The sequence below is a fragment of the Ahaetulla prasina genome, chromosome 7 (assembly GCF_028640845.1).
Source record: "Ahaetulla prasina isolate Xishuangbanna chromosome 7, ASM2864084v1, whole genome shotgun sequence".
Classification (NCBI taxonomy): Eukaryota; Metazoa; Chordata; class Lepidosauria; order Squamata; family Colubridae; genus Ahaetulla; species Ahaetulla prasina.
In genome coordinates this window covers 8,118,511-8,137,127 of record NC_080545.1, presented here as the reverse complement: position 1 = coordinate 8,137,127, position 18,617 = coordinate 8,118,511, and the positions used below count along the sequence as shown (strand labels likewise).

Genomic DNA, 18,617 nt, shown 5'->3' with positions numbered 1-18,617 from the left:
TGTAAGGTTGTTTTTTTTTAAGCTAAGGTATTTCAACAATTTATCAACTGGCGTGAGTAACTCTTTTGCCAGTCCACAGATTACAATCAAAATGATAACTTAGAAAAGAGATCTTCAAACTTGGGAGCTTTAAGACATGTGGACTTCAACTCCCAAAATTCTCTGGGAGTTATGCTGGCTGGAGAATTCTGGGAGTTGAAGTCCACAAGTCTTAAAGCTGCCAAGTTTGAAGACCTCTGACTTAGAACTTAGAAATAAACCTCTCAAACAAGAATATAATACATTTTTTAATGACCCTGTAATTCCTTGCATCGGGATGGAGACATAAGACATAAATAAGTCCATTTTCAATCAATGCACACAAGATCCCTTGCAATTCGCCCATATTCTTAATTTTCAAAATGAAGGAGCATATTTGAGGTCTCTTAACAGGGATGACATATTTAATTTAATTTAATTTAATTTAATTTAATTTAATTTAATTTAAGGGATTCTGGATATATATTCAATACATTCTTATGCTTAAGAACACAGGACATTGCATGAACTGATTTTTAGTCTTTTATTCTTAGTTTCAATCCCAGCAACCAATAAGTTTTAATAAGCCCAACATAATTCTGCCCCAAGGATCCTTTATGCCCAATTAAACCTAGTTTTAAACTTTCGTGTGTTTGATGCTCGGGATTTGTCAGGTGCAGCTACGGAAAAGGATAGGTTGTATTTTTCCTCGTTGGCTACGTCCTTGCTTTTTATCCTAAGACTTCAGTTTTATAGACACTCCAATTCCAATAAAGACTTCATAAGATCACCATGAAACAGGGAAAATCAATATAAGGCAGTTAAAAAAAAATCATCTCATCCATCTTCTGCTTTTTTGTTTTGTTTTTAGCAAGCCAACGAAAGCATTCCCATTTCAGAAAACTTTTATAGCTAATTGACTGATATCTCGTATTAATTGGCTTTGTGCTTAGACTCATCTAATTTTATTTTATGGCCATTGGCTATGGAACTTAAGTATTTATTGGGATTATCATCGTGTTTAGTGATTCACTGTAAATTGCTTTAAGAGTTTATTTGGTCAGCTGCCCGCCTGTGCAGCATATAAAATTAAAAGGAAAAAGGCTGGCCTTCCTATTGGATGAAAAGCCAATGGGCGGGGTCACCCTTGCAGAATTCCCAAGAGGAATTCTGAGATCCGTAGTTCAATTTTTCATACACAGTCATCCCAGCTGGATGCATCTTAGTCAATTAGGCTTTACCACTCTAGGAGTCATAGGAAACCCATGGTTTGTTCGGCGGTACAGCTAATAAATTACATCCGAATGTAGATCAATAATGTCATTTATTCTCTAGTTTGAATATCTGTGTTGATAGTGTCCTTAAAACGCCTTCTTACTAAGTGACTTTAGATTTCAGCTTTATTTTACATCCTATGGTGGGTTTATTTAATTTATTAAATGTTTATTCATTTAAGATATTTGTTTTTATTCGGGGTGAAGTATAAAATTTGTTACTACCGGTTCGCCAGAGGAAAAAAAGCTTTTAAAGGGTTCTAATGATCCCAGCTGAGCCGCGCGATCATCAGAGGCTTTTTTTTTTTTACTTTTAAAAGCATTTTTTCGGGCGAAGAAAAAATGCTTTTAAAAGTAAAAAAAAAAACAACCCTCTGATGATCACGCGGCTCAGCTGGGGCGGGGGGGGGGAAGGGATTTTTGCTACCTGTTTTCCGAACTACCTGCCGCCATCGCTACCAGATCAGGCGATCCGGTCCGAATCGGGAGCATTTCACCCCTATTTTTATTATATGGTAAGATGCCCAGATAGCAAGATGGGTGGAGAAAGAAAGAAAAGGAAGGAAGAAAGAAAGAAGGAAGGAAGGAAGGAAGGAAGGAAGGAAGGAAGGAAGGAAGGAAGGAAGGAAAGAAGGAAGGAAGGGAAGGGAAGGGAAGGGAAGGGAAGGGAAGGGAAGGGAAGGAAAGGAAAGGAAAGGAAAGGAAAGGAAAGGAAAGGAAAGGAAAGGAAAGGAAAGGAAAGGAAAGGAAAGGAAAGGAAAGGAAAGGGGCGCCAGAGTTTCTGGTATATCTTGTTCCTTCTTCTCTTCTATCCTTTTCAGATACTAGGTAGATCCTTTCCTTTAGGTAGCAAAAACAACCATCACCATCAGAGTAAATGGTAGGAAAATACAGCACTAATGGAAGACATTTGATACCCTAACCCTGTAAAATTCTCCCAATGAGGCACAGCAGTTACTCCGGATAAATTCATTTAGATGCAGTCTGATGCCAGAAAACTCTTCCCAGTCTTAGGTTCTCTGCCACTTTTACGAAAACCTGCCCTCACACACAGAATAGTAGAGGAAACAGCTGGAGCATTTATAGGTCGTTTAAAAAAAATCAAAATAACAGCTTCTTCAACTATGCAATCGAAGCCACGCCCCTTTTGGCGTATAAGGCGGGGCCAGGTCTTAGGTTAACGGATGGCAGCCACCATCTTGATTTTTTTGACCTACCACTCCCCGGGACACCTCTGTAAACATCGATGTTTCTTCTTCATGGAGAGGTTTACGGGTTGAGTGATTTGCACCTTGAAATAATGCTTCCCTCCAAAAAACACCTGTTTTTATTATCCATAATTTACAGGGGGAGAAACTCTCAGCTTTTCTGATTTACCTGCAACAGGCAATATTACAGAAAATTCACCTTCTGGTACAGTGGTACATACTTTCCGGGTCAACCTAACGCCCCATCTGTTGCCAACCATTACAATACCGTTTGAGTATCCCTTAATCATCAATTCAAATCCACTCACCAAAGCCTTCCGGATCAACCCCGTATCTCCACTCCAGTACCAGGTACATCTTTGTTTAGCAGCAGAAGCCGTAAACAAGAAACAGATCCAGGTAACTGGATCTGGTTTAATGTCAACCAGATCCAGTAGTACCCAACCAAAGCGAGCACGATGAGATGATCCAATCTCTTAATGCAAAGCTTTACTGAGTACATCGTTTCGGCCCAGACGAAGGCAAACGGATGTAGGTTCTGACAGGTTCCAACAGGTTCTGGAGAACCGGTAGCGGAAATTTTGAGCAGTTTGGAGAACCGGCAAATGCCACCAGCAAATGCTGGCCCCAGAGTGTGGTGGGAATGGAGATTTTGCAATATCCTTCTCCCAGGAGTGGGGAGGGAATGGGGATTTTGCAGTATCCTTCCACGCCCACCAAGCCACGCCCACAGAACTGGTAGTAAAAAAAAAATAGATTTCATCACTGAGATGTAGCTATTTCCCACGCAAACCCACATGGTTAAAGTATAAAATTTTTCTCCCCCCATTAAACCGGGTCATATTGTCCAATTGAGTCTTGTGATATTGATATGAGAAAGTCTTTTGGCTCTGGCAAACACCTGTGGAACTGTCCTTGGTTCTCATGGCTGTCCTCTTGCTACATTCCATTTCCCCCTGGTTCGTTGGCCGGCTGAGAAGTGAAAATAGTTGCAACAGCGAAAACATATTTCAAAGCTTGACAGGTCGTCCTCTATGTAGGACCACAATTGAGCCCCCAAAATTTCTGCTGCTAAGCCAGACGGTTGCTAAGTGAGTTTTGCCCCCTTCTGCAATCTTCCTTTTCATGGTTGTTGCAGTTGTTCAGTTAGCTGCATCATTGTGAAGTGAATCTGACTTCCCCACTGATTTTGCTCGTCAGAAGGTCACAAAAGGGGATCACAGGACCCCGGGACACTTCAACCGCCACACGGTCCAGGTGGGGTTTTGCCTGCCATTTCTGGAACGCAGGTCAGCATAGGGAAACGTAAAAGTTAGCCATCACTGCCCCATCTGATATTTGCTCCTAATTTATCTTGGGTTCGTCGTTTCAGGTGGTTGCTACAGGAGACCCTGTTCTAGATTATGAAACGATGCCACACGCGTTTGATCTGCAGATCCTTGTGGCTGATTCCGCTGGCGCCATGGAACTACAGATTCTGACCGTCCAAGTGAGCGACATCAATGAGCCGCCAGCGTTTCAAGGCAACTTGGCAAATCGAAGTAAGACCCTGGCTTGGTTTAAAACCAGGTTTTGCCACCCTCGACTTACAACCGTTCGCTTTTGTGACCGTTCCAAATTGAAATAAACTGAGAGAAAAAAATTAACTTACGGCTGCCTCTTAAACGTAAACTGACGGGTGCAGTATCCCCATACTCACATGATCAAAATTCAGACGGTTTTAGCAACCGATTCATATTTATGACAGTTCCACTGTCCCGGGGATCACCTTTGGAGACCTTCTGATGAAGCCAGATTCACTTAACAACCATATGATTACCTTAACAGCTGCGGTGATTCACTTAACAACTAGGGCGAGAAAGTTCGTAAAAAGAGGCTCACAGCTCACTTAACGAATGTCTCACTCAGCAACAGAAATGTTGAGCTCCATTGTGATCGTAGTTCGAAGACTACCTGTACTATTGATTTCCATTCTTTAAAAACCAATTATATGTAAAGAAGCACTGCTTTCAAAATTTACTAAAACGTGTAAGAATGGGATGAAAGTGACATATATCGATTAAAGAAACCCAGTGTTGGGGCTTACAAAACCCATATAATGGACAGGAAGAGGAAGAGGAAGAGGAAGAGGAAGAGGAAGGAGACCAAAGAACTGAATCCCAAATTGTCACTTCAGCTTTATAGAATAGTTTTAATCCAGGGGTGAAATGCTCCCGGTTTGGACCGGATCGGCCGATCCGGTAGCAATGGCGGCGGGTGGTTCGGAGAACCGGTAGCAAAAATCCCTGCCCGTCCCCTCTCCATGCCCAGCTGAGCCATGCGATTGTCAGAGCCTTTTTTTTTTTTACTTTTAAAAGCACTTTTTAAAAGGTAAAAAAGCTGAAGCCTGCTAGGCAAAAAATGGGGGGTTCGTTTGAGAGAGAGAGAGAGAGGGAAAGAGAAAGAAAGAAAGAAAGAAAGAAAGAAAGAAAGAAAGAAAGAAAGAAAGAAAGAAAGAAAGAAAGAAAGAAAGAAAGAAAGAAAGAAAGAAAGAGGGAAGGAGGGAAGGAGGACTACAAACCTGACACTAGATGCAGCTTCAGAGGATAATCCAGGGCTGGAAGGGACTTGGAGGTCATCCAATCCAACCCTGCTCCAGGCTGGACATTATTAGTGAGTTTCTGTCTTTTGATCCGCCAGTCACATAGCCACACCCACCCAGTCAAATGACCCCCCCAAGCCACGCCCATCAAGCCACGCCCACAGAACCGGTAGGAAAGAAATTTAGATTCCACCACTGTTTTACTCCCTTTAAATTAACCTATATTACTTTTATCTGTACAGCTGTCATAATCTACATCTTGGAAAATGCACCACCAGGAGATATTTATCAAATTCATGCGGGAGATCCTGAAACGACTCCCCCTAAAAATGTTGAGGTGGGTAAAATTCAACTAATGTTAACATCCATGACAATAATTCTATGCTGAATGCTGTCCTCAGAAATATTCCTTTAACAAAAGCCCTACGTTCACAGTATGTTATATCGCCCTTTTGTGACAGCCAAGCCTTCGAAACCAATTTGTCAAAGCGATGTGAAATCAAAGAGCTGGGACAATGGAATGTTTACCTCTCAGCTTTATTCATTTATTTGATTTTTATCTTAAGTTGTCGGGCCTGCCACAACTTGAACCTCTCTAACTGGAAACGATCCCTGGCTCCGTTTGTTGAGAAAGGTATAGTTTATTAGAGACCAAGTGTTTCGCAGTAGTGCAAAGCCAGAACTGAGAATCGCGCGGCAAAATCTCTAAGTTCTAACTTTTCCCTCCTTTAACTGTCTCTCTTTGCCCATCCCAGGGTAACCAATCAGGTTCAGGCAAGATGTTTTTCGTAACAGTCAGTCCAAGCGCAGTTTGGCATGCAGCCCCTTCCTTCTTCCCATTGGCTGACCTTGAAGCAGCGTCTGAAGAAGGCACCGCGCTTACTTTCGTTTCCCCAAGCATTCCTCTCTTCCTTCCCCCTCCCCACGGTTCATGGCAGTCTGTCATTGCACAGCAGCTAAGCACAAGCAAACATAAGATGGCAGCTGATATTTTTGGTCAACTCAAGGGAGCGAACATACCTAATAATCTTACCTCCTGTTTTCTCCACAACAATCCTGAGAGGTGGGTTAGGGAGGGAGAGAGGGAGGAAAAAAAAAAAAAGAGAGAGAGAGAGAGAGAGAGAGAGAGAGTGTGTGTTACTGGCCCAAAGTCATCAACCTGGCTTTCATACCTAAGGAAGGACTAGAATTTATGGGCTCCTGATTTCTAACCCAACACCCAAACTACCACATCAGAATGGCTCTAGCCTTTAGCGGGAAGGTTTTGGTTGTCAACTGCAAGGACCATATGTTAAGTTGCAGTTCAAAAAGGTTGCATTCTACAAGCCTATACACAGAGTCAACGAAAATTCAGTACTAAATTGGCACCAGATACGGGTCGATGGAATTCAAGAAGGTTGGCCTTAGAACCATTTGTGGCAACCTAATGACTCTAAGCTAATGACACACTTAACTCTGCCTGCTCTTCTAAGTTATGAATACAACCAGGCACAATATTGATTAAAAAAAAGGTGTGGTGTGTGTATGTGTTTAAACAAATGTATTTGTTTAATTTGGATGTTTTATATAGATGTCCTTTTAGGATGACTTAGGACCATGAGGGTGAACTTCGGGCACACATGCTGGAAGTGACATGCAGAGCCAAGTCTATGGGCACGCCAGTGTCACCCGTTGCTCTTCTGAGTGAGTTCCACTGCACATGTCTTTGCGTGTGCGGGAGCACCAGAAAAGCAGCTCCCTGGCGCAAATGCCTGCGCCAGAAAGCTGAGCTTCTGGTGTCCGGCACGCATATGTGCACCGGCCAGCTGGTCTTCGTGCATACATGCGCGCCAGAAACTGGAAGACCAGGTGACCGGCGCACATGCGCACACCAGAAACGGGAAGCTCAGCTTCCCAGCGCACATGTGTGCACCAGGGAACTGCTCTTCTGGTTTCTGGTGCCGTCCCCCATGCGCATGCGCGTTCCCGTTTCGGCACTCAGTGACGAAAAGGTTCACCAACACTGACTTAGGACAACATAGAGGTTAGACGGTAAACAATGATTTTGTTTTTCCCCTTCCCTTCCTCCTTCCTTCCTTCCTTCCTTCCTTCCTTCCTTCCTTCCTTCCTTCCTTCCTTCCTTCCTTTCTTTCTTTCCTTCCCAACAAGCAGGTAAGTGACTGCTACTGGATGAAGGAGGGAGCAAGGGATTGCAAGAGTTGCTGGGAAACTGTCACAGAACATTGAAAATGATCATGTGACCACAGCAGCGGTCTAGCTGCAGGCGACAGCAGCCACAGCTTTCCCAAATGTTATTCCCTCGGAAGTCACGGGTCCCAGATTTGGGACACATTCTGTAAATTAGCCCATGTGAAATACCTTGGTTCAAAAATGGTTGTCCTGGGATGTCCTGTTTTGCCCAGTTAAAAGATCATGACTGTAACACTTTTAGCAGTTTATACTGTAGATCAGAGGTGGGATTCACGTACCTTCCGTACCGGTTCACAAATGTGAGTGCGCACATGCGCAGTGGTTGTATATTACGTCTGGGCAGGTGGGCGGAGCTTCCCACAGTCGCTGCTATTGCTTTGCATAATCCGGCGAGAACTGGCTAAATCCCACCACTGCTGTAGAGGGTGGGCGGAGCCTCCCACAGTCGCCGCTACCAGTTCGCGTGATCCGGTGAGAACCGGCTAAATCCCACCACTGCTGTAGATGCTGTGCTACAAATGATTGCATTGCATCTGCTTATTTCTTCCAGTTTTCCCTGAGTTCGGATTCCGCATTCTTTGCAATTTCTACAACTGGAACCATTTCTGCTCTGAAGTCATTTGATTTTGAGAAAGATCTACCGAGGTAAGATCCTATTAATGATCTAGAAATCAAGAAATGATGGTTTGATATTTTAAACATAGTTTAGCCACTAGAGCAATCCTACATCTATTGTGTTTGCATTTATTTATTTATTTATTAAATAAACTGTTCCAACTCCTACCCTCAGAACGATGCTATAGGGCACTGCACACCAGAACAATTAGACACAAGGACAGTTTTTTCCCCGAAGGCCATCACTCTGCTAAACAAATAATTCCCTCAACACTGTCAAACTATTTACTAAGTCTACACTACTATTAATCTTCTCATCATTCCCACCACCCATCTCCTTCCACTTATGACTGTATGACTCTAACTTCGTTGCTTGTAACTTTACGATTTATATTGATATTGTTTCCTAATTGCTTATTTGTAGCCTATGACTATCATTAAGTGTTGTAAGTGTTGTACCTTGATGAAGGTATTTTTTCTTTTATGTATACTGAGAGTGTATGCACTAAGACAAATTCCTTGTGTGTCCAATCACACTTGGCCAATAAATAATTCTATTCTATTCTATTCTATTCTATTCTATTCTATTCTAAGAAGCGAGTAGACAACCAAAGACAAATTCCTTGTGTGTCCAATCATACTTGGCCAATAAAGAATTCTATTCTATTCTATTCTATTCTATTCTATTCTATTCTATTCTATTCTATTCTACTCTACTCTACTCTACTCTATTCTTTATTTATTTATTTTACATTGTATTTTTTGTATTTATTTATATTACATTGTATTATTTGTATTGCCTATAATTGGTATGCAATTATAGGCAATACAATTTGTTTGGGTAGCTATATATTGAATATTTTGTGTTTTATTTTGATCTGACAGGTACACATTGGATATTTTGTGTTTTATTTTATTTTGACAGCTATACATTAAATGTTACCATAACAGACAGCATTGGTGTTAGCGTTAAGAGGACCCTAATAGTCAATATCATAAATCTGAATGATGAAGCTCCTTACTTCATCACGTAAGTAGAAAAAAATCCCAGTTGCATCAATGGTTTTCTATTTGGGTGTGAAAACTGAGGATAAAGGTTTCAGATCAGATCTTAAGAATGTAATCAGCTATAACTTGCTCTATTTTATGTCATGAAGAAGACTATTTTTTATTTTATTTTATTTGCATTTATATCCCGCCCTTCTCCGAAGACTCAGGGCGGCTTACACTATGTCAAGCAATAGTCTTCATTCATTTGTATATTATATACAAAGTCAACTTATTGCCCCCAACAATCTGGGTCCTCATTTTACCTACCTTATAAAGGATGGAAGACTGAGTCAACCTTGGGCCTGGTGGGGCTTGAACCTGCAGTAATTGCAAGCAGCTGCTGTTAATAACAGACTGTCTTAGCAGTCTGAGCCACTCAAGGACTAGGGGTACTTATATGCTTACTTTTGCATCTAGAGATATCTGTGAGAGATCAAAAAAGTTAGATGATGGCCAGAATTACATGAACAGAATAACAGAATAACAGAGTTGGAAGGGACCTTGGAGGTCTTCTAGTCCAACCCCCAGCTCAGGCAGGAAACCCTACACCATTTCAGACAAATGGTTGTCCAATCTTTTCTTTAAAACTTCCAGTGTTGGAGCACCCACGATGTCTAGAGGCAAGTTGTTCCACTGATGAATTGTTCTAACTGTCAGGAAATTTCTCCTTAGATCTAGGTTGCTTCTCTCCTTGATTAGTTTCTACCCTTTGATAATGTAAATAAAAAAGAAGAGGAGGAGGAGGAGGGGAGGGGAAGAGGAGGAGGAGAAGAAGGAGGAAGAGGAAGAAGAGGAGAAGGAGGAGGAGGAGGAGGAGGAGGAGAGGAAGTTGAGGAAGAGGAGAAGGAGGAGGAGGAGGAGGAGGAGGAGGAGGAGGAGGAGGAGGAGGAGGAGGAAGAAGAAGAAGAAGAAGAAGAAGAAGAAGAAGAAGAAGAAGAAGAAGAAGAAGAAGAAGAAGAAGAAGAAGAAGAAGAAGAAGAAGAAGAAGAAGAAGAAGAAGAAGACTTTTTGAAACAAGATAAGTTCCAGTGCTGGATATATTAGATATAATTAATTACTGATCAAAGACAATATTTATAGCTCAGATTTGAACTACAGAGTCCTTGGTGCTCTCCGACCTTGATGGTTTTCTTGCGGATGTTTCATTACCAAACTGCGTAACATCATCAGTGCATCTTAAGAGCAAACCCCACTTCCTTCCAGCACAGATGACGTAACCTAGTTTGGTAATAAAACATCTGCAAGAAAATTGTCAAGCTTATCGCACCCCGAGGATAATTAATTTTTGCTTTTACATTGTAACCCTTCATTGTATTAGCTATACTTTAAGAGACAACTGATCAAAACATATCCAAGCATATCCTGTCTAATTTCTATTCCAGGAAAGAGAAAGTTTTCAAGGTTCGTGAAGAGGCACCAGCAGGAATGTTTATAGCCAATATAACAGCCAAGGATCCCGACGGCAAAGATTTTATTCATAGCCTTCGCTATAGCATGGGAGTCCCTGAAGCCATCCCTAAATTCTCCATCAATCCAAGTAAGGAATTAATCTGATTTGAAGGGAATCCAGAAAAAATGCAAATAGATAGTCCTCAACTCACAACCACAATGAAGCTTGGAATTACCGTCATAAGTCATTGCGGTCATTAAGAGAGGCGCCCAGGTGATTGCCTTGCTCAATGACCGCAATCCCGGCTCCCCCCGTTTGAGTTTTTAAAGCAGAACATGGGGTGCCTCGGGGTGATACATGAAGTGGAGCATGGACTCCCATTCCAGCCGTTCCTAAAATGCTTTTAATAAATACTCAGAGTATTTCCTTGGTGGAAATACTCAAGAGTATTTCCTTGGTGGAAATACTCAAGAGTATTTCCTTGGTGGAAATACTCTGAGTATTTTGTTGCTTTCCTTCCCACATTTTTTTGCAACGATATAAACAGGGACAGCCAGAAGGGTCAAAAAAGTCAAAATGGCAGCCATGACCTTGCGGTCAAAGCCCCTCTCCTTTGCAAGATAGATAAAGAAGGAACATGGCTTTGATCATCTTTCACTAGCTTGAATTTTCTGATTCTTCTCTGTCGCCATCCACTGTTATGAATGTAAAATTAAAGAGGACTTAAATGAGAAACAGCCTCATTAAGCAAAATTAAAAGCTATGAAAGGCAGCTGGGTGACTTTGGGCCACTGACCAGGAGACTGTGAGTTCTAGTCCCGCCTTAGGCATGAAAGACAGCTGGGTGACTTTGGGCCAATCACCAGGAGACGGTGAGTTCTAGTCCCGCCTTAGGCATGAAAACCAGCTGGGTGACTTTGGGCCACTGATCATGAGACAGTGAATTCTAGTCCCGCCTTAGGCATGAAAGGCAGCTGGGTGACTTTGGGCCTCTGACCAGGAGACATTGAGTTCCAGTTTCACCTTAGGCATCAAAGGCAGCTGGGTGACTTTGGGCTTCTGACCAGGAGACACTGAATTCTAGTCCCACCTTAGGCATGAAAGGCAGCTGGGTGACTTTGGGCCTCTGACCAGGAGACACTGAGTTCTAGTTTCACCTTAGGCATGAAAATCAGCTGGGTGACTTTGGGCCACTGATCAGGAGACAGTGAATTCTAGTTCCGCCTTAGGCATCAAAGGCAGCTGGGTGACTTTGGGCCTCTGACCAGGAGACATTGAGTTCCAGTTTCACCTTAGGCATCAAAGGCAGCTGGGTGACTTTGGGCTTCTGACCAGGAGACACTGAGTTCTAGTCCTGCCTTAGGCTTGAAAGGCAGATGGGTGACCTTGGGCCAGTCACCAGGAGACTGTGAGTTCTAGTCCCGCCTTAGGCATGAAAACCAGCTGGGTGACTTTGGCCCTCTGACCAGGAGACATTGAGTTCTAGTTTCACCTTAGGCATGAAAGCCAGCTGGGTGACTTTGGGCCACTGATCAGGAGACAGTGAATTCTAGTCCCGCCTTAGACATCAAAGGCAGCTGGGTGACTTTGGCCCTCTGACCAGGAGACATTGAGTTCTAGTTTCACCTTAGGCATGAAAGCCAGCTGGGTGACTATGGGCCAGTTACTCTCTTTCAGCCAAATCCACGTCACAGGGGTGGTGGTTGTTGTGGGGAAAATAGGAAGCTGTGTTGGATATGTTTGTCGCCTCGAGTTATTTATAAAAATAACAGAAGCGGAATACAAATATATAAAAACGGTTTCTGTCGTAATCAATAGCTACGCTGGTGGTGGTGCCTGAAAACTCTTACAGCTTATTTCTGTTTTAGTGACAGGTACGGTCTTGGTGGCCGGCCGGCTAAACCGTGATGCTGCTCTTCTCAGAACCCATCCCAATACTTCTTTGACCATTCGTGTTGAGGATAGGTTTAGGGTTAGCCCTGCCCGTGAAAGGACCGCTGAAATTGAAATTTTCGTATTGATTGAAGATATCAATGACCTTCCACCCGAATGCACGGAATACAATCACAGGTATAATAATAATAATAATATTTTACACTACCGACAGAAGAGAATATTTGTAGCTCAGGGTTGACAAGAGGGCTCCTTGGTGCTCTCTGAGCTTGGTGGTTTTCTTGCAGACGTTTCATGACCCAGCTAGGCAACATCATCAGTGCTAGAAGAAGGGAGTGGGGTGCTCAAATGAAAGCAAACCCTCCTCCCTTCTAGCACTGATGATGTTACCTAGGTTGGTAATGAAACGTCTGGAAGAAAACCACCAAGCTCAGAGAGCACCAAGGACTGCACCATATTTGCTACTCTCTTAAGCTTCAGCAAATCTATCAGAGCTAACCTTTTTAGCATAGCGCTTAGTGTATCAGATAGTAATCAACATTACCAACAGTTCAAATAATTTGAAGAAGGCTATTTTTATATTAAATATGATGACCTATCCCGTCAGGTCTGGTAGCATAGTTGGTGCTACCAGGTTTGGTGCAATGAATAGGAAGTCTCTGTGAGTTGCTGCCTGAGCAGGGGGTTGGACTAGAAGACCTCTGAGGTCCCTTCCAACCCTTCCCTTCCCTTCCCTTCTCCATTCTCCTCTTCTCTTCTCTTCTCTCCTCTTCTCTTTCTCTTCTCTTTCATTCCATTCTCCATTCTCTCTTCTCTTCTCTTTTCTTCTCTTCTCTTTCTCTTCTCTTCCATTCCATTCTATTCTCCATTCCATTCTCCATTCTCTCTTCCCTTCTCTTCTCTTCTCTTCTCTTCTTTTCTCTTCTCTTTATTCTATTGGTGGTTGCCCTACCTATTTTACTGAAGGACAAGAAGGAAATTTTGTTTGATGCTTTACCTCAGGATTTCTTTAAGACACATGGACTTCAATTCATAGCTGGCTGGGGAATTCTGGGAGTTGAAGTCCACAGGCATTGAAGTTGTCCACATTGGGAAACCTTTCTTCATAGAATAGAATAGAACAGAACAGAACAGAACAGAACAGAACAGAATAGAATAGAATAGAATAGAATTTATTGGCCAAGTGTGATTGGACACACAAGGAATTTGTCTTGGTGCATATGCTCTTAGTGTACACAAAAGAAAAGATACCTTCATCAAGGTACAACATTTACAACACAAATGACGGTCATAAGGTACAATTTAACACTTAATGATACAACACTTAATGATAATCATAGGGTACAAATAAGCAATCAGGAACAATCAATATCAATAAAAATCATAAGGATTTTTTTAAATTTGAATTTATATCCTGCCCTTCTCCGAAGACTCAGGGCGGCTTACACTGTGTCAAGCAATAGTCTTCATCCATTTGTATATTGTATACAAAGTCAACTTATTGCCCCCAACAATCTGGGTCCTCATTTTACCTACCTTATAAAAGGATGGAAGGCTGAGTCGACCTTGGGCCTGGTGGGACTTGAACTTGCAGTAATTGCAAGCAGCTGTGTTAATAACAGACTGTCTTTGTCTGTTGAGCCACCAGAGGCCCTGAGAGGCCAGCAACAAAGTTACAGTCATACAGCCATAAGTGGAAAGAGATTGGTGATGGTCATATCCATGTTTTAACAGTCTTTTAAACCTTCGTGGCACATTTCCTTTCTAGAAGATTGAAGGGGTATCTGCAGTTACGATGGAGGAGCCAGGGCTGCGTCACGAAATCTCCCCCTGATTTTTGCATTGGGATGCAGGGGTGTGGAATTCTATGCCATCCCAGAAAACGTAGTCCAATTTTAGAGTCGATAGGCAGATCGGCAACAGATAAAAGCCAAATAAGATTTTATGTGTGGGATAACTTTAATCATGTCATTTCATAACCCCTGTATATCTGGAAATATACAGCTAGCCCTCAATTTACCCCCATGAATTTAGCAACAGTTCGGAGTTACAGCATGACTGAAAAAAATGACTTATGTCCGTTTTTCACACTTACGGCCATTGCAACTTCTCCCCCCTCCCAGTCATGTGATCAAAAATCATACGCTTGGCAGCCGACTCATATTTATGACGGCTGCAATGTCCCGGGGTCACGTGATCCCCTTTTGCGACCTGATGAGCAAAAACGATAAGGAAAGCCAGATTCACTTAACAACCATGATTGCTGACTGAACAGGTGATTCGCTTAGCAACTGCGACAGCAAAAGTTGTAAAATGGGTCCAAACTCACTTAACAACTGTCTTGCTTAGCAACAGAAATTTGGGGCTCGGTTATGGTCTTAAGTCAAGGACGACCTCTACATTTAATGGTCGGTCCGGTCACATGATTGTGGACTCCATCTTGGCTTGTTGTTGTTGTTTTTGACAGAATCTCTACTCAACAAATACCATTTTTTTACATTGATGATGAAAAGTGGGAACGAGACCAGAAAAGAAAGGATAATAACCTCCTCTTAAGACCCATGAAAAGTTATTAAAATATTTTTTTCAGTTGCCCCTACTCTCATCTCGTTTTTGATCTGATTCTACTCCTCCCCCAAATTTCTAACTCACAAGACGGTCTTTTAGACATTTAGGAAAGCTAGGCAAAGAACCGGAAAATCCGAAATAAATAGCTAATTTATTTTTCTTAAACAGGGTGGTCATTCCTGAAACGGTTTCCCCTGGATTTAAAATGATCAATTTAAAGATTTTTTGCAAAGATGAAGATGCTGAATCTCCGCACAATTTGTTTAACTTCACTGAACTATCTGGAGTTGGAAGTAATAAATTTACCCAGGATCCTCCTCACTCCGGAAGCATTAAGGTCTGAATAATTAACTGTTTTCTTATTATTTAAATTTGGAGAATGGAGTGCCTATTCAAATATAATTTACGGGACCGCCTACTGCCACCGATCGCCTCCCACCGACCCATATGCTCTCACAGAGAGGGACTCCTTAGGGTGCCGTCCGCCAGGCAGTGCCGACTGGAGACACCCAGAGGAAGGGCTTTCTCCGTGGGGGCTCCCACCCTCTGGAACGAGCTTCCCCCAGGGCTGCGCCAACTTCCCGACCTCCGAACCTTCCGCCACGAGCTTAAGACATATCTATTTATTTGCGCAGGGCTAGCCTAGGGTTTTAGTTTTTAAATTTAGTTTTTAATGGGGTTTTATATTATTTTATTCTAGTGATATTTTTAATTCGGCCTAATTAATAAGTTTTTTAATTGTTGTTTTTACCTGTATTATTTGCATGTTTTTATCTGGCTGTGAATCGCCCTGAGTCCTTCGGGAGATAGGGCGGTATAAAAATTCGAATAAATAAATAAAAATAAATAAATAAATAATCGGGAGAGGAAGTGCAGTGAGGGACCATGTTTCCCGTTAAAGAAGCATTAAAACCGGTCAAAATTTAATGGGGAGACATGTAAGTATCTTATCTCTATCAACAAGGCTGTTATCAAAAATATCCTTCAAATCAGAATTTTAAATCCAGGGCCGTGATGGCGAACCCATGTGCCACAGCTGGCGCACAGAGACCTCTTGGCAGGCATGCGAGCTGTCGCCCAGCTCAGCTGCACTGTGCATGAGCATGTGCCTCACACAGGCCAGCTGATTTTGGGGTCTCTGCTGCGCATGCGTGGGTCACATGCGGGAGATGCGTGCATATGCATGGAGGGGAGTCACGCATGGGGGGTGAGGGGGAGTGTGGGGGGAGCGGCGCCCCCCACAGCCCGTTTTTGGTCCCAAGTGGCTGCTGGGAGGCCTGCTAGGCCCAAAAAGGGGCGGGGAGGTTGCATGTCCATACGTCGGGGATCCCACGTGGGGCAGGTCATGCCTGCATGTGCAGAGGGTGGGGGGAGCACGGGGGGGGGTTGTGCGCACATGCGCAGGGGGCGGGGTGTGTGTGTGTCACACACGCACTGCATTATGGGTGCCAGCACATGCGCTTGTTGTTGTGCTCGCGCTTTCGGCACACGACGGCAAAAAGGTTAGCCATCACTGGTCTAGGGCATTCGTTTTATTAAGAAGCAAAACCGATACATTTATTTAGAGTCATCCCAAAACTGATTTCTCTGTGCATTAACCTAATCTAAATTCTTTGGGACTCTGGCACATTTCAGGACCACTAGAGAGTTGCTGGTAGCACAGTGGCTCAGTGGTTAAGATACTCAGTTTGTCGGCTGGAAAGGCGGCAGTCCAGGTTCGAGACCCGCGTGCCATAGGAAGGGGTGAGTTCCCGTCCTCGCCTCAGTTCCTTCCGACCTAGCAGTTCGAAAGCATGCAAATGCGAATAGATAAATAGGTACCACTTCGGTGGGAAGAGAACAGCGCTCCCTGACATCATGCTTCGCCGCATGACCGCGGGAATGTCTTTGGACAGCACTGGCTCAATGGCCTTAAAACAGCGCCCCCTAGAGTCAGCGACAACTAGTGGAGTAGTCCCCCTTTCCTAAGGAAGACCCATAAATATAAAATCAATGGCACTTTTGTACTTGAGAGATAGCTATAGGAACACAATTTTTAAAAAGCCTGCTTTTTTAAAAAAAAAAAATCAGGAAATCCTCAATTTATGACCATTCATTTAGTGATGATTAGCAACCATTCAGTGTTACGTCCACATTGAAAAAAAGAGACTTATGACCTATCTTTGTACTGATGATGTTTGCAGTGTCCCTATGGTTATGTGATCCTGTTTTGGACCGGTTGCAAGTCACTGTATTCAATGCCATTGCAGGGGCTCTGGTGGCTCAGACTGGTAAGTCAGTCTGTTATTAACAGCAGCTGCCTGTAATTACTGCAGGTTCAAGCCCCACCAGGCCCAAGGTTGACTCAGCCTTCCATCGTTTATAAGGTAGGTAAAATGAGGACCCAGATTGTTGGGGGCAATAAGTTGACTTTGTATATTTATTTATTTATTTTATTTATTTATTTATTATATTTGTATACCGCCCATCTCCCGAAGGACTCAGGGCGGTTCACAGACAAAAAACAACAGAAAACATATAATAGATAAAAAACAGCTAAAGAATAGATAGTTAAATTCAATTGATGCTCTAACTTTTAAATACAAATTTAAAACCTCATTTAAACCCCTTTTTTAAAAATCCCAATTTAAAACTACATTCAGGCTAGTCCTGCTCTTCGAAACAGCAGCGTCTTCAGCTCGCGGCGGAAGGACTTGAGATCGAGGAGTTGACGAAGCCCCAGAGGGAACTCGTTCCAGAGGGTAGGGGCCCCCACAGAGAAGGCCCCCCCCCTAGAGGTCGCCAGCCGACATTGTTTAGCTGACGGTATCCGGAGGAGGCCCTCTCTGTGAGAGCGCACTGGTCGGTGAGAGGCTAATGGTGGCAGTAGGTGGCCCGGCCCTAGGCCATGGAGCGTTTTAAAGGTGATGACAAGTACCTTAAAGTGAACCCGGAAGACCACTGGGAGCCAGTGCAGATTACGCAGGAGGGGTGTTACATGGGAGCCAAAAGGTGCTCCCTCTATCACCCGCGCAGCCGCATTCTGGACCAGTTGGAGTCTCCGGGCACACTTCAAGGGGAGCCCCATGTAGAGAGCATTACAGTAGTCCAGGCGGGATGTAACAAGGGCATGAGCGACCGTGCATAAGGAAGCCCGATCCAGAAAGGGGCGTAACTGGCGTATCAGGCGAACCTGATGAAAGGCTCCCCTGGTGACGGCTATCATATGATCTTCTAAATATAATATACAAATGGATGAAGACTATTGCTTGACACAGTGTAAGCCGCCCTGAGTCTTCGGAGAAGGGCGGGATATAAATGCAAATTAAAAAAAAAAAAAAAACTTCAAATGGTCACTAAATGAACAGTTGTAAATCCAGGGACTGCCTGTATATCACCATGGAGTTGAAGGACTACAATTCCTGCACAGCTCTGGAGCAATTCAGAAGTCGTTGAAAAATATCAGGGAAAAAAAAAAATCACAGGAAGGAAAAATAATATGGCAATCAAATTCAGGTAATCCTCCACTTACGACAGTCCATTTAGTGACTGTTCAGAGTTACAACAGCCCTGAAAAAAAGGAACTTATGACCGTTTTTCGCACTTACGACCTTTGCAGCATCTCTAGGATCACACGATCAAAATTCGGACCCTTAGCAACCGGCTCACATTTATGACGGTTGCAGTGTCCCGGGGGTCACGTGATCCCCTTTTGCGACCTTCTGGCAAGCAAAGCCCGATTCACTTAACAACCGTTTTACTAACTTAAGTACCACGATGATTCCCTTAACAACTGTGGCAAGGAAGGTCATAAAATGAGACAAAATTCACTTAACAACTGTCTCGCTTAG

General features: G+C 43.2%; 1 protein-coding gene across 1 annotated transcript in view; it reads left to right on the top strand.

Annotated features, from left to right (window-relative positions):
- Positions 1-18,617, top strand: part of CDHR3 (cadherin related family member 3) — a 43,895-nt gene that overhangs the window by 7,559 nt on the left and 17,719 nt on the right. Inside the window, exons 3-10 of the mRNA XM_058190491.1 lie at positions 2,640-2,851; positions 3,873-4,041; positions 5,324-5,418; positions 7,822-7,916; positions 8,812-8,916; positions 10,319-10,473; positions 12,195-12,396; positions 14,956-15,124. Coding sequence (XP_058046474.1) covers positions 2,640-2,851; positions 3,873-4,041; positions 5,324-5,418; positions 7,822-7,916; positions 8,812-8,916; positions 10,319-10,473; positions 12,195-12,396; positions 14,956-15,124 — 1,202 coding nt within the window. The remainder of the gene's footprint in view (positions 1-2,639; positions 2,852-3,872; positions 4,042-5,323; positions 5,419-7,821; positions 7,917-8,811; positions 8,917-10,318; positions 10,474-12,194; positions 12,397-14,955; positions 15,125-18,617) is intronic.